The 23,987-nt window shown below is 59.9% G+C and overlaps 1 protein-coding gene across 1 annotated transcript; it reads left to right on the forward strand.

Annotated features, from left to right (window-relative positions):
• Nucleotides 1-1,686: 1,686 nt before the first annotated feature.
• Nucleotides 1,687-23,987, forward strand: LOC308518167 (integrin alpha-X-like). Its single transcript, XM_081089748.1, has 30 exons — nt 1,687-1,732; nt 2,304-2,406; nt 3,259-3,362; nt 3,656-3,726; nt 3,865-3,979; nt 6,339-6,469; nt 6,563-6,708; nt 6,936-7,089; nt 7,394-7,544; nt 7,944-8,017; nt 11,818-11,950; nt 12,093-12,235; nt 12,402-12,542; nt 12,637-12,843; nt 14,724-14,854; nt 14,973-15,130; nt 15,234-15,388; nt 16,924-17,055; nt 17,142-17,215; nt 17,430-17,571; nt 19,302-19,409; nt 19,492-19,571; nt 19,659-19,742; nt 21,226-21,304; nt 21,406-21,513; nt 21,621-21,704; nt 21,937-22,050; nt 22,200-22,301; nt 22,567-22,677; nt 23,501-23,987. Exons 1-30 carry the CDS (start codon nt 1,696-1,698, stop codon nt 23,597-23,599), a joined length of 3,471 nt encoding a protein of 1,156 aa, XP_080945874.1. The 5' UTR covers nt 1,687-1,695; the 3' UTR covers nt 23,600-23,987.

Here is a 23,987-nt window from a genome sequence, read left to right on the forward strand (position 1 = left end):
ACTCATCCCCCCTTCCCACTCCCACCGGATCTCATCCAGCGCCTCTGCAGGTGGCTCCTGCACTCATCCCCCCTTCCCACTCCCACCGGATCTCATCCAGCGCCTCTGCAGGTGGCTCCCGCACTCATCCCCCCTTCCCACTCCCACCGGATCTCATCCAGCGCCTCTGCAGGTGGCTCCCGCACTCATCCCCCCTTCGCACTCCCACCGGGATCTCATCCAGCGCCTCTGCAGGTGGCTCCCGCACTCATCCCCCCTTCCCACTCCCACTGGGATCTCATCCAGCGCCTCTGCAGGTGGCTCCCGCACTCATCCAACCCAGACGTTCCTCCTGAGATCCAGCCCCACACGCCCAGCTGCCTCCCGGAGCCCTTCAGGCCCCTCTTACCTAACGCAACCATCACCACAGCATAGCCAGGATAACAGCCGGGGGCAAAGCTCTCACACAGGAACGCCAGCTCCCAGCAGCAATTGCCGGTGCATACTTTTAGTCTCACCCCGATTTTGCAGAGGAGGAAACTGAAGCAAAGAGAGGTTGAAAGAAGCCAAGCTCCTAACCACTGCGCTTTGGTTTCCTCAAAACCAAAGTTGGCCTGGCCCACGGCCCCTCCCCTCGTCCTGGGACCAGCACCACGGTCCTCCCGTCTGACCAGTCACCCTCCAGCCCATCCTCATGGCCACTAGCTCCTTCCACAGGCCCCCTTCATCTCCCTCCTGACTGACCTGTCTCCAGCCTCATGGGCCCCTTTCCCGCGTCCTAAAATAGAAACGTGAAGATCAATGCTTCCCTCCGCCCAGATAAAATCACATGCCTGAGGGGGCTTTCTGGGCTGGGCCTGCTTCCCCTTCTCTCCTCCCCCACAGCACTGACTTCATCCCTTGTTACTTCCCGCCACCTCCTCTCTGGCTTCCACCACCCATTTCCCCAAGCCCCCGCTGTCTCACGCCTCTTCCACATTTGGCCACCCCTTCCTAAACACGCTCCCCTGTAGTCACACACTCGCCTTCAATACTTCGCTCAAATGCGACCACCTCCAGGAAGCCTTCCCTGACCTGCCCCTGCCAGCCTCGGTAAGGTATCTGTGGTTACTGGGTTTCCCCTCAGAGCAAAGCCTTGCTGTTTACACGTTGCCTTGTCCACTGACCCCAGGGCCGGGGCTTGTGGTTTGGGTTTCCTCACTCTGCTAACAGAGGGCACATATCCTCAGCCTCCACTTGGGCTTGCTGAGTAAATGATGAACAAACAAGGAATATTCACTCCTTGGCCCAGAGGTTTCCAGGCCAGAAGTGGAGGGGTCCCCCAGAATCTCCATTAGGGCCCTAACCCCACCCTGACACCTGCCCCTTCCCCCTCCCCAGGTGAACTGAAGTTTCGAGGTCAGGGGGAACCTTCAGCTGGAACCAGGGGAATTGGGAGAGGTGGGCAGGGGATTGGCATCCACACAAGCCTAGATGGGTGGCGAGGCAAGGGGGGGCAGGTCACGCCATCTCCGCTCAGAACGACTCCTGGATGGAGTGTGTCGGCTGCGGGGGGGCCCCTGTGTCTGCTTTTGTCACACTCTCCGCCCTCCACGTCTGAGTCATTCTGACAACTTCCCTCTCTAGCTCCGGCCTCTTGACCACCTCTCTGCTCACTTGCTCCAGCGGTTCCCCAGTGGCGCAGGAGCTCGGGAGCCCACGTCTGACCTCCCCGTCATGAGCAGGACCAGGACAGCCCTTCTCCTGTTGATGAGTAAGCTGGGAATGAAGGGGGCGAGGAGGATGGGGTCCAGGGAGGGAGATCTGAGAATGCATGTGCCCTGGACTCAGACATCGGGAGAGGGATCTAGGGGTTGAGATCTGGAGTTTGTGGAGAGAGGAGATGGAAGGACCCATCTCGGGGGGTGTAAGAGGAGCCGGGAGAGAGGCCGGTGGCCCGGACAATCCAGAGATCCCTCAGGTAGGCAGGACCAGCTCACTGTGTGCTCTGTCCACAGTGCCCCTTTGGCCCCAACTTTCCCTGGGTCCCCCCTCTTTGGAGCCCCCAGGGTGGGGGTGGGGAAGGCGCACCTTTAGAGCGGGGGTGTAGCTTGGCAGAAACTGAGAGTTGAAACTTGCCAGCCGGCCACTGGGTGAGGCGCTGTCTCTGGGCCGTCTGAGGCTGTCTGAGAGCAGCGAGGCGGGGGCGGCCCACGCCCGGGTGGGCGGCCAGGAGACCAGGAGACACTGGGGCGCTGGGCCTAGCGAGGAGAGGGGGGTCAGGCCGGGGAGATGAAGCAGAGGAGGAACCTTCTTCAAAGCTTCTCTCTGCCCCCTCCTCCCAGGCGTGGCTTCCTCTCTCTGCTTCAACTTGGACATCGACAAGCCGACCATCTTCCCCATGCACAGCGCCGGGTTTGGACACAGTGTGGTCCAGTACGCCAACTGGTGAGGACCGGGGGAGGGGGTGGGGATGACTGGCCTCGGTCACCTCATCAGCTCCTCTTCCCGCACAGCGATATGCTCCTCCCCACCACGCCCTTAGGTCACAAGCTCTCCCATCTCTCTGGTGGGCCATTCCCCCAGGGCCGTGACGAGCTGGACTGAAAGCGGTGCTGTCTGGCCACCTCGATGATCAGAGCTCGCTAACATTTATTGAGCACTTACTCGGCGCCAGACACTGGGCCACCCACCCTTTACGTGGGTATGGATTTAGTCCTCAATTCAACAATTATTGAGCACCTGCTGTGCGCCTCAGGAGCCAGTCATACACCAGAGAATAAAACAGACAGAAACCCCTCCCATGCAGAACTTAAATTGTTATTAATCTCCTCTTGACAGATGAGGAAACTGAGGCACAGAGAGCTGGAGCACACTTGCTGGAGTGGCAGTCTGGCGTTAGTGCCCACACTACTTTTATTTTCTGTTAGTTTCGCGTGTCCATCATAGTGCTTAGACAGTTGTATAATCTATGAAGTGACCCCCCCTGATCATCCTAGTACCCACCGGGCACGGGACGTACTTACCACACAAACGTTGCCCACAGTCCCTATGCTGTGCTTCCCATCCCGCGACTATCCTGTGACTTCTCCTTCCCCTCCCCTCTTTCCCCCAGTCCCCTCGCCCCTCCCACCCGGCAACCCTCCGTGTGTTCACTGTATCTGAGTCTGTTTTGTTTGTGTGCATTTTGTTCTTTAGATTCTACATCTACCAGTAAGTGAAATCGCATGGTGTTTGTCTTTCTCTGTCTGCTGTGTCCACACTCTTAACTGCAGTGTTCTTTGTCCACCCCCCCCCCAGGGTGGTGGTGGGAGCCCCCCTGGAGATAAAGGCTGTCAACCAAACCGGTGGCCTCTACCGGTGTGACTACAGCACGGCCACCTGTGAGCCCATCCAGCTGCAGGGTGAGTCCCGGCCCCCCCTGGGACCCAGGTCCAGGTGCCCATGCTCCAGGGAGTCTGTGCGGAGCTCAGGGGGCCCACGTTCCAGCTTCAGCTCTGTCTGAAAACCCTCACCGTCAGACATGCTTCCCGGCCTCCCTACCCGTGGCCCTCCTGCACCCTCAGAGCTCCATCAAGAGCTGGGAGCCCCCTTCATGTGTCAGACCTCCTTGTCTCCCAGGGATGAGGCGACCTCTGCCCAGACTGTGCATAGCTCCTCTGTCCTGAGGGTGACCATCACCTACCTGTCCCCTCAGCGCCCCCAGAGGCTGTGAACATGTCCCTGGGCCTATCCCTGACAGCTGCCACCACACCCCCTCGGCTCCTGGTGAGTCGCCCTGGGTCACCGGAGCATCCTGAGGAGGGGTGGGGACCTGGGACTGCAGGAGTGGGGCTCTTGTGGAGGGTGGGGTGCTGGGATGGGACAGAGGCAGGAGCTGCCCCGCCCACCACCCTCTGTCCCCAGGCCTGCGGCCCCACTGTGCACCATGCATGCAACGAGAACATGCACTTGGCCGGGGTCTGCTTCCTGTGGGCCACCTCTTCCTGGTCAACCCAGAGGCTCCCAGATGCCCTGAAGGGTGAGTGTCTGGGCCCTGGGTGTTTCGAGGAGCCCACACACATCTCACTTGGAGGCGTAGTGGGGCCAGAGACACTCTACCAACGCAGGTCGAAAAGAGGGAACTGGCCTGGCTGGTGTGGCTCAGTGGTTGGGCATTGACCCAGGAACCAGGTCACAGTTCGATTCCTGATCAGGGCACAGGCCCGGGTTGTGGGCTCGATCCGCAGCAGGGGGTGTGCACGAGGCAGCCGATCAATGATTCTCTCTCATCATTGATGTTTCTCTCTCTCTCTCCCTCTCCCGTCCTCTCTCTGAAATCAGTAAAACCATTAAAAAGAAGAGAGGGATCTGGAAAAAGGTTTACTGGATTGTGCAGTGGGTCAAACACGGCGGGAATCACAGCCGCCTTCACAGCCTGCCCTGTGACGGCCACTGCAGTCTCTCCTGTGCCCTCGCCCTCTTCGAGGCCCTGCTCCATCTGTCGGATGGGCATAGTAACACCCGGTACAGAGCAACACCAGACGTCCAGGGCCAGGGCTTAGCACAGCGCCTGGCATGTGCTGAGGGCTCAGCGATTGCCAACTGCTATTGTTTTTAGAGAGAAGGGGGTTTATTTTCACCCAGTGTAGCTGGGATAGATATGACCGACTGGTTTGTGCAGCCAAGAAAGGGTGATGAGGGCAGGCAGTCTGAATGTGTCCGTGCATGATGTGTCTGTTCGTGTGTATGATGTGTGTACCTGTATAGTATATGTGTGTATTTGTGTGTGTATGTGTATGATGTGTGTATGTGTCTATTTGTGTGCAAGGATATGACATGTGTATGTGTGCATTTGTGTGTGTATGATGTGTGTTTGACGTGTGTGTATTTAAGTGTATGGTCTCTGTGCATTTGCATGTGAGTGTATGATGCATGTATGTGTATTTGTGTGTGTATGATTTGTGTGTGAGTGTATGATGTGTGTATGAGTATGATGTGTGTATGTGTGCATTTGTGTGTGAGTGTATGATGTGTGTGTGTGTGTATGATTTGTGTGCAAGTGTGTGTATGATGTGTATTATGTCTGTGTATTTGTGTGTGTGATGTGCATGTATTTTTGTGTGAGTGTATGATGTGTGTGCATGTGTCTTTGTGTGTGTGAGTATGTATGATGTGTGTATGCATGTGTGATGTGTATGGTGTCTGTGTATTTGTGTGTGATGTGTATGTATTTGTGTGAGTGTATGATGTGTGTATGTGTGTCTTTGTATCTGTGTGTGTGTGTATGATTTGTGGGTGAGTGTGTATGATGTGTGTGTGTGTGCGCGCACACAGGTTGAGCCACAGTCTGGTTTCCCAGTGCTGGTGGGAATGGAAAATGAGGAAGTGGAACAGTGAGTTCTTCACACAGCCCACAGCAGCCCAAGGCCCCGCCCTGGTTTCACTCTCACACTCAGGCCCTTGGGGAGGCCGGCATGGGCCACTGAATGCAGTGCCCCTTGCAGCACCTCTAGGCTCTAACTTGACCCACAGGCACTGGGCTCCCCAGGGAACACCCAGGATGCCACTCTCTCGGGTGGGAGGCCGCTGCGGCAGAAAGGGGAGCTGGGAGCTGGGCAGCCTCCTCTCCTGAGGGCAGACCCATGTTCACCAGGAGGGAAGTGGGGTCCTGCATTTAAGCGGAGAACAGAATAGGGCCAGTGTGTGGCTGTTGCCAGGGGTGGCAATAGAAGTATTTAACAGCCCTGGCCTGGTGTGCTCAGTGGTTAGATCATCAGCCCATGCACCAAAGGGTCTTGGGTTCGATTCCCGGTCAAGGGCACATACCTGGGTTGCAGGTTTGATCCCCAGCCCTGGTCAGGGCATGTGCGGGAGGCACCCAATCGATGTGTCTCTCTGACACTGATGTCTCTCTCTCTCTCTGTGTGTCTTTTTCTCTCTCCACCTCCTTCCCTCCCTTCCTCCCTCCCTCCTTCCTCTACTCTCTAAAAATCAATGGAAAAATATCATTGGGTGAGGATTAACAACAGCAATAAGTTAAAAAATTAACAAAAATACAGTTCAGCTCCGAACAGTGAGGAGAGAGCCTGGCCAGGCCTGGAGCAGTGGAGATGCGGTGGGGAGAGGCATGGAGGGCCAGGGGGTCGGCCCCCCCGAGGAAGAAGAGGGGAGCAGCTTCTCACCATCTGCATTGCAGGGCCTTCCATGCTTTTACCAATCAGGCTGGCTGCGCAGGTGTGAGCAGCCGAATCCTAGGTGCAGCCTCTTAGAGACTCCAGGAGACCGCGGGGCGCTGTTCCAGGCAGGGAGCAGGGAGGCCCCTGGGGGGGAGTTCTTGTTACCAGGAGGGTCTGGGCTCTGGGAGCGCCCGCAGAGGACCGTGCCACCTCCTTCCTCAGAGTGCCCGAGGCAGGAGCAGGACATCGTGTTCCTGATCGACGGCTCAGGCAGCATCAGCTCCAGGGATTTTGCCAAGATGCTGAAATTCGTGAAGGCTGTGATGAGCCAGTTCCAGAGACCCAGGGCCCAGGTGTGCCCGTGGGGCAGGGCAGGCATTGGGCAGGCCTGCAGGAGGGCATTGGGGCTCCGGGGAGGGAGGTGCCAGCCCCTGCTCTTCTCCCAGTTCTCCCTGATGCAGTTCTCCAGCACCTTCCGGGTTCACTTCACGTTCAAGGAATTCTCGCAGAGCTCAAACCCACTACGGCTGCTGGACTCTGTGAGGCAGCTGAACCAGTACACGCACACGGCCACAGCTATCCTGAGGGTCACGTGAGTCCTGACCCTCCAGTCCTCCAGGCGGCTCCCTTCCCCTGGGCCTCCTCCGGCTCCGAGACAAAGGGGCCCATGGAACTGAGATTCTGCCTGGTCTCCTCACCAAGGGGGGGCGGGGGTGGCTCTGGGCCGCACGCATCAGGCCTCCAGAGGAAGTCACCTCCTCGTTGCCGCCGAGGCGGAGGCTCTGCCCAGGCGCCTCTGGACCCTCCCCTTTCCTGCAGAGAAGAGCTGTTCAGTGCCCACAGGGGGGCCAGACAGGACGCCTCCAAGATCCTCATCGTCATCACGGACGGGGATAAAACAGGCGACAACCTGGAATATGAGGATGTCATCCCCCGGGCCGAGGCCAAGGGCATCGTCCGCTATGCGGTCGGGGTAGGATGTGGACGCTGCCCGCTGCTTCCTCTTTGGGGACTTCCCTTCCAGGACAGAACCCCAGCTCTCGGCTTCCACTGCCCCCGGGAGGAGGCTGTGCTAGCCTGGGGACCTGGCCCTCTGCCAACCTCCGTGACACTTTCTGAGCCTCCGTTTCTCTCCCGGATCGGGGGGAGGGAGGGGGACGGCGGGGCGGGGAGGGAGGGGTGACACTGGCCCCGATCACTGGAGGACACAGCGCCAGAGCGTGGCAGGCGCCGTGGGCTTGTCATCTGGTCACTGAGTCGGTTTCCTGTGGGGACAGGTGGGGTCGGCTTTTCAGAACGCACGCGCCTTCGCAGAGCTGATCTCCATCGCGTCCAGGCCCCCGCAGGAGCACATATTCAGAGTGGACAACTTTGATGCTCTGAGAGACATTCAAAGGCAGCTGAAAGAGAAGATCTTTGCCATTGAGGGTAAGTCAGAGCTGGCACTCGCTCTAGACACCTCATTCACGGGTGCCTTTCCTCTGGGCCCCACCCTCTGGGCACAGTCTCCACCATCAGACCCTGTTAAAGCTGGGGTGTCTTGCCCTGGCCAGTGTGGCTCAGTGGATAGAGCGTTGGCCTGAGGACCAAAGGGTCCTGGGGTGCAGGCTCCTCCCTTGCCCGGCCGTGGTTGGGGCGTGTGCAAGAGGCAACCAATCAACGTGTTTCTCTCACATCAGTGTTTCTCTCTGTCTCTCCCTCTCTCTTCCTCTCTGAAAATCAATGGAAAAACACCCTCGGGTAAGGATTAAAAAAAAAGCTGAGGTGTCCTGGCAAAGCCTGTCCCCCCTCCCCCCGCCCCGAACCCGAGTGCCCTGCCTCCCCCAGGTACCCACACCGTGAGCAGCAGCTCCTTCGAGTTGGAGATGTCCCAGGAGGGCTTCAGTGCGGTGCTCACGCCCGTGAGTGGGCCCTCCCGGCACCGGGGTGGGATGAGGGGGAACGTGTGGGATGAGGGGAAGCGTGTGGGATGAGGGGGAACGTGTGGGATGAGGGGAGCGTGTGGGATGAGGGGAGCGTGTGGGATGAGGGGAGCGTGTGGGATGAGGGAGCGTGTGGGATGAGGGAGCGTGTGGGATGAGGGAGCGTGTGGGATGAGGGGAGCGTGTGGGAGGAGGGCAGCATGTGGGATGAGGGGGAGCGTGTGGGATGAGGGGTAGCGTGTGGGATGAGGGGAACGTGTGGGATGAGGGAGCGTGTGGGATGAGGGGAGCGTGTGGAATGAGGGGAGCGTGTGGGATGAGGGAGCGTGTGGGATGAGGGAGCGTGTGGGATGAGGGAGCGTGTGGGATGAGGGGAGCGTGTGGGAGAGGGCAGCATGTGGGATGAGGGGGAGCGTGTGGGATGAGGGGTAGCGTGTGGGATGAGGGGAGCGTGTGGGATGAGGGAGCATGTGGGATGAGGGGAGCGTGTGGGATGAGGGGTAGCGTGTGGGATGAGGGGAGCGTGTGGGATGAGGGAGCGTGTGGGATGAGGGGAGCGTGTGGGAGGAGGGCAGCATGTGGGATGAGGGGGAGCGTGTGGGATGAGGGGTAGCGTGTGGGATGAGGGGAGCGTGTGGGATGAGGGAGCGTGTGGGATGAGGGGAGCGTGTGGGATGAGGGAGCGTGTGGGATGAGGGGAGCGTGTGGGATGAGGGGGAGCGTGTGGGATGAGGGGTAGCGTGTGGGATGAGGGAGCGTGTGGGATGAGGGAGCGTGTGGGATGAGGGGAGCGTGTGGGAGGAGGGCAGCATGTGGGATGAGGGGGAGCGTGTGGGATGAGGGAGCGTGTGGGATGAGGGGAGCGTGTGGGATGAGGGGAACGTGTGGGATGAGGGAGCGTGTGGGATGAGGGGAACGTGTGGGATGAGGGAGCGTGTGGGATGAGGGGAGCGTGTGGGATGAGGGGAGCGTGTGGGATGAGGGAGCGTGTGGGATGAGGGAGCGTGTGGGATGAGGGAGCGTGTGGGATGAGGGGAGCGTGTGGGAGGAGGGCAGCATGTGGGATGAGGGGGAGCGTGTGGAATGAGGGGTAGCGTGTGGGATGAGGGGAGCGTGTGGGATGAGGGAGCGTGTGGGATGAGGGGAGCGTGTGGGAGGAGGGGAGCGTGTGGGATGAGGGAGCGTGTGGGATGAGGGGAGCGTGTGGGAGGAGGGCAGCATGTGGGATGAGGGGGAGCGTGTGGGATGAGGGGTAGCGTGTGGGATGAGGGGAGCGTGTGGGATGAGGGAGCGTGTGGGATGAGGGGAGCGTGTGGGATGAGGGAGCGTGTGGGATGAGGGAGCGTGTGGGATGAGGGGAGCGTGTGGGATGAGGGGTAGCGTGTGGGATGAGGGGAGCGTGTGGGATGAGGGAGCGTGTGGGATGAGGGGAGCGTGTGGGAGGAGCGCAGCATGTGGGATGAGGGGGAGCGTGTGGGATGAGGGGTAGCGTGTGGGATGAGGGGAGCGTGTGGGATGAGGGAGCGTGTGGGATGAGGGGAGCGTGTGGGATGAGGGAGCGTGTGGGATGAGGGGAGCGTGTGGGATGAGGGGGAGCGTGTGGGATGAGGGGGAGCGTGTGGGATGAGGGAGCGTGTGGGATGAGGGAGCGTGTGGGATGAGGGAGCGTGTGGGATGAGGGGAGCGTGTGGGATGAGGGGAGCGTGTGGGATGAGGGAGCGTGTGGGATGAGGGAGCGTGTGGGATGAGGGAGCGTGTGGGATGAGGGGAGCGTGTGGGATGAGGGGAGCGTGTGGGATGAGGGGTAGCGTGTGGGATGAGGGGAGCGTGTGGGATGAGGGAGCGTGTGGGATGAGGGGAGCGTGTGGGAGGAGGGCATCATGTGGGATGAGGGGGAGCGTGTGGGATGAGGGGTAGCGTGTGGGATGAGGGGAGCGTGTGGGATGAGGGAGCGTGTGGGATGAGGGGAGCGTGTGGGATGAGGGAGCGTGTGGGATGAGGGGAGCGTGTGGGATGAGGGGGAGCGTGTGGGATGAGGGGGAGCGTGTGGGATGAGGGGAGCGTGTGGGATGAGGGAGCGTGTGGGATGAGGGAGCGTGTGGGATGAGGGAGCGTGTGGGATGAGGGAGCGTGTGGGATGAGGGGGAGCGTGTGGGATGAGGGAGCGTGTGGGAAGAGGGAGCGTGTGGGATGAGGGGTAGCGTGTGGGATGAGGGGTAGCGTGTGGGATGAGGGAGCGTGTGGGAAGAGGGAGCGTGTGGGATGAGGGAACGTGTGGGATGAGGGACCGTGTGGCATGAGGGAGCGTGTGGGATGATGGAGCGTGTGGGATGTGGGAGCGTTTGGGATGAGGGAGCGTATGGGATGAGGGACCGTGTGGGATGAGGGAGCGTGTGGGATGAGGGAGCGTGTGGGATTAGGGGTAGCGTGTGGGATGATGGAGCGTGTGGGATGTGGGAGCGTGTGGGATGAGGGAGCGTGTGTGATGAGGGAGCGTGTGTGATGAGGGAGCGTGTGGGATGAGGGAGCGTGTGTGATGAGGGACCGTGTGGGATGAGGGGAGCATGTGGGATGAGGGGAGCGTGTGGGATGAGGGAGCATGTGGCATGAGGGGAGCGTGTGGGATGAGGGGAGCATGTGGGATGAGGGGGGCGTGTGGGATGAGGGGAGCGTGTGGGATGAGGGAGCGTGTGGGATGAGGGGAGCGTGTGGGATGAGGGAGCATGTGGCATGAGGGGAGCGTGTGGGATGAGGGAGTGTGTGGGATGAGGGGTAGCGTGTGGGATGATGGAGCGTGTGGGATGTGGGAGCGTGTGGGATGAGGGAGCGTGTGGGATGAGGGACCGTGTGGGATGAGGGAGCGTGTGGGATGAGGGAGCGTGTGGGATTAGGGGTAGCGTGTGGGATGATGGAGCGTGTGGGATGTGGGAGCGTGTGGGATGAGGGAGCGTGTGTGATGAGGGAGCGTGTGTGATGAGGGAGCGTGTGTGATGAGGGAGCGTGTGGGATGAGGGGAGCATGTGGGATGAGGGGAGCGTGTGGGATGAGGGAGCGTGTGGCATGAGGGGAGCGTGTGGGATGAGGGAGTGTGTGGGATGAGGGGGAGTGTGTGGGTTGAGGGGGAGCGTCTGGGATGAGGGAGCATGTGGGATGAGGGGGAGTGTGTGGGTTGAGGGGGAGCGTGTGGGATGAGGGAGCGTGTGGGATGAGGGAGCATGTGGCATGAGGGGAGCGTGTGGGATGAGGGAGTGTGTGGGATGAGGGGGAGTGTGTGGGTTGAGGGGGAGCGTGTGGGATGAGGGAGCGTGTGGCATGAGGGAGCATGTGGCATGAGGGGAGCGTGTGGGATGAGGGAGTGTGTGGGATGAGGGGGAGTGTGTGGGTTGAGGGGGAGCGTGTGGGATGAGCGAGCGTGTGGGATGAGGGAGCATATGGCATGAGGGGAGCGTGTGGGATGAGGGGAGCGTGTGGGATGAGGGAGCATGTGGCATGAGGGGAGCGTGTGGGATGAGGGAGCGTGTGGGTTGAGGGGGAGCGTGTGGGATGAGAGGGAGCGTGTGTGATGAGGGAGCGTGTGGGATGAGAGGGAGCGTGTGTGATGAGGGAGCGTGTGGGATGAGGGGGAGCTTGTGGGATGAGGGGGAGCGTGTGGGATGAGGGGGAGCGTGTGGGATGAGGGGGAGCAGGGAGGAGGTAGGTGAGGGCGGGTGTCAAGGGTGGGCGCCTTGGGGTTGCTGTCTCTCCTGCTCCCCGGCTCAGCCCCAGACCTTCCTTCCCAGGACGGATCAGTTCTGGGCGCTGTGGGGAGCTACAGCTGGTCTGGAGGTGCCTTCCTGTACCCCCCAAATAAGAAACCTCCCACCTTCATCAACATGTCTCAGGAGAATGTGGACATGGTGGACTCCTACCTGGGTGAGAACAGGCTCTGGCTGTGCGGACAGGGACAGGCGGGAGATGAGCTGCCTGGGGGGTGGAGGGGAGGGGATGGGGAGGTTGCATGGGGGGGTGGTGGGGGTCAGGGGGTGGCCTTTAAGCTGAGGCCCAGCCCCCACAGGTTACTCCACCGAGCTGGCCCTTTGGAAGGGGGTGCAGAGCCTGGTCCTGGGGGCCCCCCGCCATCAGCACACCGGGAAGGCCGTCATCTTCACCCAGGTGGCTGGGCAGTGGAGGCCGAAGGCTGAAGTCACAGGGACCCAGGTTGGGTGTGGAGGACCAGAGGGTGGCGGGCTCTCCAGGGAGGAGGGAGCAGACGAAGGGGTTCGGGGCTCGTGGGGGGAGGTCCTGGTGCCAGGGAGAGGCGGGACCTGGCCAGAGGGTGCCCTGCGCTAGGGCAGGCAGGGTGACATGAGGCTCTGCCCTCCAGATTGGCTCCTACTTCGGGGCCTCCCTCTGCTCTGTGGACGTGGACAGAGATGGCAGCTCCGACCTGGTCCTCATCGGGGCTCCCCATTACTACGAGCCGACCCGGGGGGGCCAGGTGTCTGTGTGCCCCTTTCCCCGGGGGGTGAGTGGCTGAGGAGGCCTGGCTGGGTGGGGCCTGGGTGTGGGGTGGAGGGGTTGCCCGGATTGGGACTGGCACTCTTTCTGCTCTGCAAAAGGCCAGGTGGCAGTGCTGGGCCATTCTCCGTGGGGAGCAGGGCCACCCCTGGGGCCGCTTTGGGGCAGCCCTGACCGCCATGGGGGACGTGAATGGGGACAAGCTGACGGACGTGGCCATCGGGGCCCCGGGGGAGGAGGAGAACCAGGGTGCTGTGTACCTGTTCCACGGAGCCTCGGAGCTGGGCATCAGCCCCTCCCACAGCCAGGTGAGGCCCGTTACAGATCCTGTCACTCTGACTGCCTTCTCCTTGCTCCTCCCTGTCTTCCACGCTGCCACCTGGAAAAGTCTGTCACCACCTCTGCCCTCCTCTGCCCACCGCGGGCGTCTCTAGGCAGCGAACAAAATCTGTGGGGCGTGAGAAATGGAAAGGTCCGATGGAGACTTGACTTGATACTTGGGTGGGTTCTCCGCCCAGGACTTTTAATCCCCCGGCGGCTTCAGGAGCGGCCCAGGCCCCGCCAGCCAGCCGTGTGAGAGATGAGGCCTGGGGTCTGGAGGAGCCAGTGAGTTGGCTGGTCCCGGTGGGTAGTGGATCAGGAATGGTGATGAGGGCCGTTCCGGTCTCCTGCTTCTCACCACTGCCCAGTCCCTTGGGGCCCCGCTGCCGGTCACTTTGGGCCTGGCTGCTCAGCCTGCCTGTCCACGCACCCTTCATCTCCCTGGAGACCACACGACTTCTTTCCCTGCTGCCATCAGTAATCCTGCCCGATGCCCATCCAGACAGGAGGCCCCGCCCAGGGGGTCAGGGCTCCCTCAGAAAGGCGGCTGCTTCCCTGGCAAAGTCAAGGAAACCCCAATAAAAACAGGCCAAAGGGCCAGGAGACACTTCTCCAGAGATCATCTACAAAGGACCAGCAGGCACATGAAAAGGTTTTGAACATCATTCATCATCAGTCATCAGCAAATTCAAACCACAGTGAGACACCAGTTCACACCCATGGGGGCGGGGGTGGGGGGCGGGGGCGAGAATAGGGAGACGGGAAACAAGTGTGGGCCGGATGCGGAGGCTCGTGTACTGCGGGGGATGGGACCCGGTGCAGCCTGGCAGGTCCTGAAAGGTGCAGCAGAAGGTATTGTATGACCCAGCAACTCTGCCCGAGAGAACTGAAAACACGTTTACACAAAAAGTTACAACAAATGCTCATATAGCATGATTCACAACAACCCAAAGGCGGGGACAGCCCACATACCCATCGACGAATGAGCAGATAGACAAATGGGTGTGGCCAGGCAGTGGAATAGTATTCAGCTGCATGCAGGAGCGAGGGACTGACACATCTACAGTATGAATGACCTTGAAAACATTATGCTGAGTGAAAGAAGCCCACACAAAGCCCACCTAGAGTTTGGTTCCATTTATATTAGCTCCAGAACGCGGCGGGGTGGGGTGGGGTGGGAGGTGGGGCGTCCACAGAGACAGAACATAGGTTGTTGTCAGGGGCTGGGGAGGGAAATGAGGGACTTAGGGGTGACTGCTCAGGCATATGGCTTCTTTCGGGGGTGATGAAAATGTTCTAAAGTTGATGTGTTGGTGGTCACACAACTCTGTGAACACCCTGAGAACATGGAGTTGTGTACTTTAAAAGGGTGCATTGCACGGTGTGTGAATTGTGTCTCAGGGATGTGGCCGTGGTCACGGCTCACCTGTCTGTGCTGAGCTCCTCAGCTGTCCACGCTGGTGACAAGAAGCCAGCCCGCCCAGGCCACTGCCGTGAGGGTTACATGAGTTAGTACATGGGCGGCACGTAGCACGTCTATGGCGGACATATGCATATGTGCCTGGCACGCAGTAGGTGCTATGTTATCATCAATTACTGTGGGGACAGCTTAGCAACAGAAGGGGTTTCAAAGAGCTTGGAACTTTAAGAAGAGGGCGAGGGGCTGGGCTGAGAACCCAGCGGCCCGCTGTGGCCCCGAAGCTCCTTTCTTTTGCTCTGGTCATCGTGGCTTTGTAGGCCCTTCATGGTGACATCTTTTCACGCCTCACCCCTTCTGTCTCTCACCTGCCTACCTCCCCCTTTCTCCTGTTGCTCATTCCAACTCGTTTTTCTCACCCCAAACTGGCTTGCCCGTCCCTCTCGCCAGAGGATCACAGGCTCCCAGCTCTCCCCCGGGCTCCAGCACTTTGGACAGTCGCTGAGCGGGGGCCAGGACCTCACCCTGGACGGCCTTGTGGACCTGGCCGTGGGGGCCCAGGGGCACGCACTGCTGCTCAGGTGAGAGCAGCCTTCTGCAGTCACTCCCCAGACGGTCCCTAGGTGTACCCAGGACACCCGTCCCCTCACCCACCCCAGGTGGCCCTCCCGGGACCAAAGGCTGGCATTCTGCCCACAGGACCAGACCTGTGCTCAGGGTGTGGGTGGAGATCCACACAGAACCCACAGAGATTGCTAGGTCTGTGTTCGAGTGTCGGGAGAACACAGCCTCCATCCGGGACCTGGGTGATGCCACAGTCTGCCTTCATGTCCATGAAAGTCCCAGGACCCGGCTGGGTGAGTCCTCTCTGGCCCAGACTCCGGTCTCCGGCCTGGCCCCCTGCCCCCTGGGGAGTTCCTGGTTCTCTCAGCCTTCCCCACCCTCTACTTCCCCCTCTAGGTAACCTCCAAAGTGATGTGACCTTTGACCTGACCCTTGACCCTGGCCACCTGAGTCCCCGAGCCATCTTCAAGGAGACAAACACTCGGCATCTGAGCCGCGTCAGAGTCCTCGGTCTGAGGCAGCACTGCGAGGGCGTGAAGCTGCTGCTCCCGGTGAGGGTCCCGGGCGCTGGGGACGGGCGATGCTGGGGCTGTGAGGGTCCCGGGGCGCTGGGGACGGGCGATGCTGAGGCTGTGAGGGTCCCGGGGCGCTGGGGACGGGCGATGCTGAGGCTGTGAGGGTCCCGGGGCGCTGGGGACGGGCGATGCTGGGGCTGTGAGGGTCCCGGGGCGCTGGGGACGGGCGATGCTGGGGCTGTGAGGGTCCCGGGGCGCTGGGGACGGGCGATGCTGGGGCTGTGAGGGTCCCGGGGCGCTGGGGACGGGCGATGCTGAGGCTATGAGAGTCTCGGGGTGCTGGGGGCGGGGCGATGCTGGGGCTGTGAGGGTCTCGGGGTGCTGGGGACTGGGCGATGCTGGGGCTGTGAGGGTCTCGGGTTGCTGGGGACGGGGCGATGCTGGGGCTGTGAGGGTCTCGGGGTGCTGGGGACGGGGCGATGCTGGGGCTGTGAGGGTCTCGGGGCGCTGGGGGCGGGGCGATGCTGAGGCTGTGAGGGTCTCGGGGTGCTGGGGATGGGGCGATGCTGAGGCTGTGAGGGTCTCGGGGTGCTGGGGGCGGGGCGATGCTGAGGCTGTGAGGGTCTCGGGGTGCTGGGGACGGGGCGATGCTGAGGCTGTGAGGGTCTCGGGGCGCTGGGGGCGGGGCGATGCTGAGGCTGTGAGGGTCTCGGGGTGCTGGGGATGGGGCGATGCTGAGGCTGTGAGGGTCTCGGGGTGCTGGGGGCGGGGCGATGCTGGGGCTGTGAGGGTCTCGGGGTGCTGGGGGCGGGGCGATGCTGAGGCTGTGAGGGTCTCGGGGCGCTGGGGGCGTGGCGATGCTGGGGCTGTGAGGGTCCCGGGGCGCTGGGGATGGGGCGATGCTGGGGCTGGCGGCGGCCAGGCGGGGAAAGGACCAGGTGTGTTCTGGTCCTGGCGCTAGCTCGGCCCAGCAGGTCACCTCGCATGCAGGAGGAGCTTACCATTTGTTAGCCAGATAAGTGAGTGGATTCGTGGCTGAGTGAGTGAATGAATGGAGGGGTGGGCTGCAGCTGCCAGAAGTCACACAGCTGGATTGCAGAGCAGCGCATGGCTGTGTCAGAGAGCTAGAGCGGTGGGCCGGGATTCTTGCATCGCGCCGTTCCTCTGAGACAGACCCTGTCCTAGGTGCCAGGGACACCACCCGGACAACAGAGTCCACGCCCAGAGGGTGCGCAGGGAAAGAGCAAAAACAATCAGGTTCCTAGGTAACAGGGTCAGGTAGTGATGAACGCTGTGACGAAGCCAGGGAGAGAGCAGAGGGTCTGGGCCTCTCCGAGCAGGGAGGTTGCAAGGCCCTGAACAGGCTGACCTGTGGGAGGCTGGGGGAGGGGATCAAGGCAGAGGGCAAGCCCAGCAGAGGATCCTCAAGGTGGAATCAGCAGTGAGTGTTTCACCAGCGCAGGCGACAGGCCTCACTGTCACCCCATCTCAGGGATGAGGAGACAGGGCACAGCTAGTGATGGTGAGGTGCTGTCCTGAGCCTCCTGCTCTCCCCCACGGCCACCCTGTAGGCTTGCGTGGAGGACGCGATGATCCCCATCACCTTGAGTCTCAATTTCTCCCTGGTGGGCCAGCCCATCCCTTCCTTTGGGAATCTCCAGCCTATTCTGGCTCCGGACACCCGCAGACACTTCACGGCCTCTGTGAGTCCTCGGGTTGGGATCTTTGGGGGGCAGTGGGGTGTGGGCTCCAGGCCTTGGAGAAACCCCCACGTCGCCTTCCCTCTCAGCTCCCCTTTGAGAAGAACTGTGGGGACGACCATGTCTGCCAGGACGACCTTGGCATCACCGTTGACGCCTCTGGGTGAGCTTCCACCTCCTGAGACCTGCCCTGGTCTCCCAGCCCCTCTCCTGGGACCTAGAGCTGCGGCCTGGCTCTCCCTACCATCTCCATCCTGTGCTCAGAAACTAGACATCCCAGGCCCCGGGGACCCCACCTCTCCACTCTGGGTTTCGCCCCCAGACCATTTCTAGCCTTGGTCATAGGCCCATCTCCTGCCCTCCACCCCCACCCCCAGCTTGGAGACCCTGGTGGTGGGGAACACCCTGGAGCTGAACATGGGAGTGAAAGTGTGGAATGAGGGCGAGGACTCCTATGGGACCACAATCACCTTCTACTACCCGCCAGGCCTGTCTTACCGGCGGGCGACAGTGAGCCAGGTATTATTCCTTCTGGGGAAGCAGCCAATGGCTGGGGATCAGCAGAGACTCCTGTTCAAAGCTCAGGCTGGGGCTGCCGTTGCTCAGAGCCTCTCAGAAACCCAGGGATCCGGGCTGGTGCTGGTCGGAGAGACACGGTTGTGCCATCGGGGGCTTGCTCATGCTGTGCTCAACTCCGGGCATCGCGTTTTAAGGACACCGACTATTAGGAATGAGTGCCTAGCAGGCTGCTGATGTGGAGAGAGAGGGCACGCTGCCCTAAACGTTTTTGTATTCCACAGCATGTCAATATTCTTCTTTTAGAGGAAAACCTACCTCAACCTTCAAATATTTTAAACACTGCCTTGTAGAAGCAGGGGTTAACTTTATTGGTTGCTCTAGATCCGGTCTTGGCCTGCGTTTTCTCTGAAGAGCTGGAAAATAAGTATTTCAGCTTTGTGGGCCATAGCGCGCCTGTCACATCCGCTGAGCTCTGCTGGTGTGGCGTGAAAGCAGCCATTGGCGAGACGTACGCGATGAGCGCCAATAACACTTCCTCTGTGAAAAGGGGTGCTGGGCTATCGTTGGGCAAGACCTGCTCTGGAGGACGGAGCTAGGGCCAAAGTGAAACAGATTTTCAACAAAAATTTTACGAAAAATGCTAAACATTTATAAAAGTAGGGAGTAGATCAACAAAGCTCTCAAAAACATATCACCCAGATTCAATAAATACCAACATTTTGCAATATTTATTTCAGCTGGCTCCCCTCCCCACTTGCTGAAATATTTTAAGATAAATCCCAGACATCATGTCACTCCTCTCTCTTCCCCCCTATAGTTCTGCTCTGTCCCCACAGCCCACATGACCCAATACCATTATTGCATCCAGTGAAACCAGTGATTCATAATAGAATTTCCTTAATTGGCTCAAAAATATCTTTTTATACCTGATTTGTTTGAACCAGCATCTAAACTCGGTCTATGCATTACGTTTGGCTGGTTGGTCTCTTATGCCTCTCTTAGGCTAGCATTCCCAATGGGGTCATAGTTTGGTTAACATTCAAAGGAACGCACTAGAAATGGCGAGATCCGGCTGCCCAGGGGTGAGTGCCCATCACTGGAAGTCCTTCTGGACACACCAACCAAATGCAGCATGCGGACCTTTGTTGGGTATTTGTTTTTAAAACGAGCTGTAAAGTAGCATCTTTGGAGGCAACCCAGGAAGCCTGCGCGTGCCCTGCCTACTGGCCGACCTTACGGAGTTGTTGCTTATTTTGCCGGGCGTGAGTTGTTCAGTCTTGCGGTTGGTGGTATATATTGAAGTATTTCTGGATGAAACAATGTGATATTCGGAATGTGCTTTCAATTCCTCCGAAAAAAGGTGGAGAGGCAGCTGAATAAAACAAAAGTAGAAAAAATGTTGGCAATTGAAGCTGAGGGATGGGCATATGGGGCTGGATTTATCTAGTCGCTCTACTTTTGAGTATGTTTGAAAATTTCCATAACAGAAAGCCTTTTTAAAATAACAATAAATAAAAAGGGGGAGAACTTTAATAAATCTGAGATTTCTACATTAGGAAGAAATTTGACCAGATAGTGTCTAAGGATTTTTTAAAAACAAAACATCATCTTAGGGTAGATTCCAGAAAACTGTCACTCCGTCATGGAGTCTCTTTGGGACATGCTCTAACGAGCGCCCCCCTGCCCTTGCCCCTGCCCTTGCCCCTGCCCTTGCCCCTGCCCTTGCTTAGAGCCGGCCGCCGTCACGCTCCCTGCAACTGGCCTGCGACAGCGGGAGCCAGGACGCCTGGAGCACCCGCTGCAGCCTCAAACACATCATCTTCCGAGAGGGAGCTCAGGTCTGTCTCCCACTCCCCTGCCCCCACCCAGCCTCAGCCTCCGTGACCTCCGCCTCCAACCCCACGCCTGCCTCTCCCTCAGGTCACCTTCGTGGCCACCTTTGACGTCTCCCCCAAGGCCATGCTGGGAGACCGGCTGCTGCTAACGGCCAATGTGAGCAGGTGAGCAGGGCCAGGCACAGGTCCGCGCCCCCTCGCGCCCCACCTCCTCGTCAGGAGCACCCGCCAATGCTGCTCCTCTTCCTCCAGTGAGAACAACTCCCCCAGGACCAGCAGGACCTCCTCCCGGCTGGAGCTGCCGGTGAAGTACTCCGTCTACATCGTGGTCAGCAGGTGCCGCACCGGGACCGGAGCGGGGTCCTTCCCATCACTCTGACGGGGCTGGGGATTCTCAGTCCCTGCGGCCCGAACCCCTGGGATATTTAGGTTCTCCCACCACCCTCTCCCACCACCCTCTCCCACCACCCTCTCCCACTACCCTCTCCCACCACCCTCTCCCACCACCCTCTCCCACCACCCTCTCCCACCACCCTCTCCCACCACCCTCTCCCACCACCCTCTCCCACTACCCTCTCCCACTACCCTTCCAGTCCTTAGCTGGCAACTGCTGGTAGCACTTGCTCCTCAATCCTGAGTGTTTATGGTGGGCTGGCTCTGACAACAGTAAGTGTGGCGTTACCGTTACTTACACGCTGCATTTAATAGCGGTTATAGTTCTCAGAGGCTTTCTCCAAAGCCCCAAGATTGCCCTGGATTCCGTAAGAGATGTGAGAGACATAGCTGTCTTCCAGGTTCTCGCGGCCTCTCTGGGAGCGAGGCTACCCTGACCTGAAGCAGAGTCTTACCAAGGGCCTCTCTGTGGTCCCGGGGCCTGAGGCTTTGTGAGCTTCTAGGAAGGGGTAGAGGCTCCTGTCAGGGGAGGCCTCAGCTCAACATTGCAGGGGCCTGCGGCATTGGCCGTGGCCCTTGGCATTTGGGTGGGACAGTTCTCATCGCAAGGAACAGATTTACACCTTGAAGGGCTGTTAGAACCACTCCTCCTCCCTTCCCCTTGGGAAGGGTAGGGACAAACACCCTGCCTGCTCCCGGGGAGATGGGGGGCGGTCAGGGAAAAGCTACAGATGTCGCCCAAGAAGGGGTGGATGATGAGGGGTAGGCGCCGCCCAAGGAGAGGTGGATGAGGTGTTTGAAACTAGGAGGCTGTGAGCAGACACCTCCCTAGCATTTGCTGTATTTCAGGCACAGTGATGTGGGTGCTTTCCATAAATTCATTCATTTGACTTCAACAAAGATTTATGGAGCCTCTACTATGTGTAATCATCACCAGACATAGACCCCTGCCCCGTGGAATGTATGCACTTGTGATATGGAACAGGCCGTGGGATGTAGCCTGGGCACGCTGCCCTGATACGTCCACCCGCGTGCCTCGTCGGCTGCCCTCCTCCTGCCCAGAGCTCCACCCTCTCCCCCGCACCTCACGCCAGGCTCTGGGCAGCCAGCGGGTGCGGGGTCCGAGCTTGTCTGCAGGAGCGTGCACTGGGGCTGGCACACCTCACGGGGCACCCACAGGCAGGCAGCCAGGTGTGACCTCTGCAGATTGCCTCTGTCCCTTCACTATACCCCTGCCCGGCCCCACCTGGGCAGTTTCCTCTGTGGGCAGCTTCGGCGGGCAGCCAGCCGGGCGCCCAGGCCCGCTCCCTAATCTCCCCATTCCTCAGGTCAGCCACACACCTCATCCGGGACAGCCAGGGCCCCACTGAGCTGCTCGGGAGGCCCCCGGGGAACTTCAACCCCCGCATGCCTCTTCTCTCCCCAGCCACGAAGAATCCACCAAGTACCTCAACTTCTCGGCCTCAGGGGAGGAGGGGAGCAGCGTGGCCCAGCTCAGATACCAGGTGAGTGAGGGCGGCTCAAGAGCAGGGGCTGCGGCCCAGGAGCCAGGGAGCAGGGAGGGACGCGGCCTTGGCATGCTCTGCCCTCGCTGCCCTCTGTGCAGGTGAGCAACCTGGGGCAGAGGGACCTGCCTGTCAGCATCTACTTCTCGGTGCCTGTGGAGCTGAACCAGGCGGCGGTGTGGACAGAGCTGGAGCTCCTGCACCCCCAGGTACCCGAGGGCCGTGTGTGGCTCCCCCCCCATGCCCTTTGCCTGGTTTCCCGTGCCCCTCCCACTCTCTGATGTCCCCCTGAGACACCTGCTCTCTGTCATCCTAGGGCCCATCTATGAACTGCTCTTCAGAGAGAACAGTGCCCACAGAGGCCGACCCCCGGGCCCACATTCAGAAGAATCCCGCGCTGGTGAGGAGGACTGGCTGCCCCCACTGAAGCCACACCTCAGAGGCACGGAGCTCAGGAGTCCGTGTGACGTTCAGAGGGATGTCTGCTGAGCGGCATTCCTGAATTCGGATGTGGCCCCTCCTTTAAATCAGACACGTTAATGCTGTCTGCTGCCTTCACACGCACACACACACACACACACACACACACACACACACACACACTCTGGGCTGATCTACTTCTCTGCCCCCAGGACTGCTCCGCTGCTGCCTGCTGGAGGTTCCGCTGTGACCTGCCCTCCTTCGGCACCCAGGAGGAACTGGACTTCACCCTGAAGGGCAACCTCAGCTTCGGCTGGGTCAGACAGGTGGGTGGGCCCAGCGGCAGAGCCCGCCCCCAGCCTCCGCCTCCGGTGGGCCCTGGATGTCTGTGCCCGGCCTCAGTGGAGAGCCAGGGCATTTCCCTGACCCTGAGCTTTCCCCAGAGCTAGCTGCCAGCCCTCCTGCCCTTTTGCAGACTCTGCAGAAGAAGGTATCAGTCGTGAGTGTGGCGGGAATCACGTTCGACAGATCTGTGTATGCCCAGCTCCCGGGCCAGGAGGCGTTTCTGAGAGCCCAGGTAGTGACTGTGTGCTGGCAGCAGCCAGGTTTGCGAGCGGCTTCTGACGCTAAATCCGTGTGCCGGGTGGGGACTCACAAGGCTGGAGGGAGGGGGTGAAGATCCCTGGGGGGGACAGTTGTCCCTAAGCCCCTGAGGGCTTCTGTGGCTCAGCCCGTGGAGTCTGGCCCAGGGAGGCCGGGGAGGAGGTTAAAGGTTGGAGAGGCCGGGAGGAGCCGGGGCCGCCAGAGGCCCGATGCTTTCTGATGAGGTCACCTCCTTCCAGATGGAGGTGGTGCTGGAGAAGCAGGAGGTCCACAACCCCGTGCCCCTCATTGTGGGCAGCTCCGTGGGAGGACTGCTGCTGCTGGCTCTCATCACAGCCATACTGTACAAGGTGCGTGCTCGCCTCCTGACCCCCCAGCACATGCTCCCACTGTTCACAGCATAAGACAGCGCTCCCCTTGGAGTCGGCGCACGTTCTTGCTCAGTCACTGCATGCGAGAGAGCCTCTTCCACCTCTGACATCAGCAGTCCCCAGCTGTCCCCCATGTGTGTGTTCCTATCTGTTCTCAGGCTTCCTTTAGTCTCTCTCCCTTTCTTTCCCACTCACCTCTGCCTATCTATATTTCTCTTGACAGCAAATCTATCTATATATATAAAAGCCTAAGCAACTAAACAACCGGTTGCTATGACGCACACTGACCACCAGGGGGCAGACGCTCAATGCGGGAGCTGCCCCCTGTTGGTCAGTGTGCTCCCACAGCGGGAGCGCCGCTCAGACGCAAGGCCCACAGTGGCGTGAGCCTGTGGTATGCACAGCGGGGCCAGGATGAGTGGGAGCTGCAGGCAGGAGTGGCAGGCGGAGTTGGACTGCTGGTTTTGGCCCGATCCCTGCAGGCCATGCTGAGGGATCCCACTGGTGCATGAATCCATGCACCGGGCCTCTAGTTATAACATAAAAAGCACTGCCCTGGGTTTGATGTGCATACCACCATGGATTCTTTCTGTGATTAGGCAAGTGCCTGGTCCACGCTGGGTCTTGTTTCACATTCTAAAGGTAATTACCCGCTCACAGAACTGTGGGCCAGTCTAACTGTCAGTGTTGCCACTGCACTGCTTGAGCATCATAGGGGCTCCTGAGTGGCGGTCCCTCCCCTTCCCCATCACCTCTTTCCCCCTCTTCCACCGACTTCCTTCCTCTCCTTCCTTCCCTGCAGGTTGGCTTCTTTAAACGTCAGTACAAAGAGATGATGGCGGAAGCAAATGAACAAGCTGCCCCAGAAAATGGGCCACCGGGCCCCCAAGGTGGCCAATGAGAAACTCCCTCCTGTTCTCTTTTGGACTTGCTCTGCCCTGAGAGGCTTCCTGGCCCTTTTACTCTCGCCCGCCAGGCTTGAGGGGGAACAAATGTCCCACAGGAGGGAGGCTGGCACCGGGCTGCTTTCTCTCTTTGGAGGATGAAGTTTATTTGCACAAAGCGTCCTGCCTGGGAAGGGCCATTTGTCTTGTCAAAGCTCCAGATGGAAACACCAGGCAGGATCCCTGCCCTGCCCCCCAGAGCACTTGGCCTGAAATTTCTACCTGGAAATACACGGACCATAGTCCCCAGCTCCAATCTCCCTTCCCCGACTAGCCACCAGTGATCTCGCTAAAATGCAGTATTGTTTTTTGTGATTAAAAAAATAAAGAAATTTATTGGGCTGA

Source organism: Myotis nattereri (assembly GCF_964212035.1).
Source record: "Myotis nattereri genome assembly, chromosome: 4".
Taxonomy (NCBI): Eukaryota; Metazoa; Chordata; class Mammalia; order Chiroptera; family Vespertilionidae; genus Myotis; species Myotis nattereri.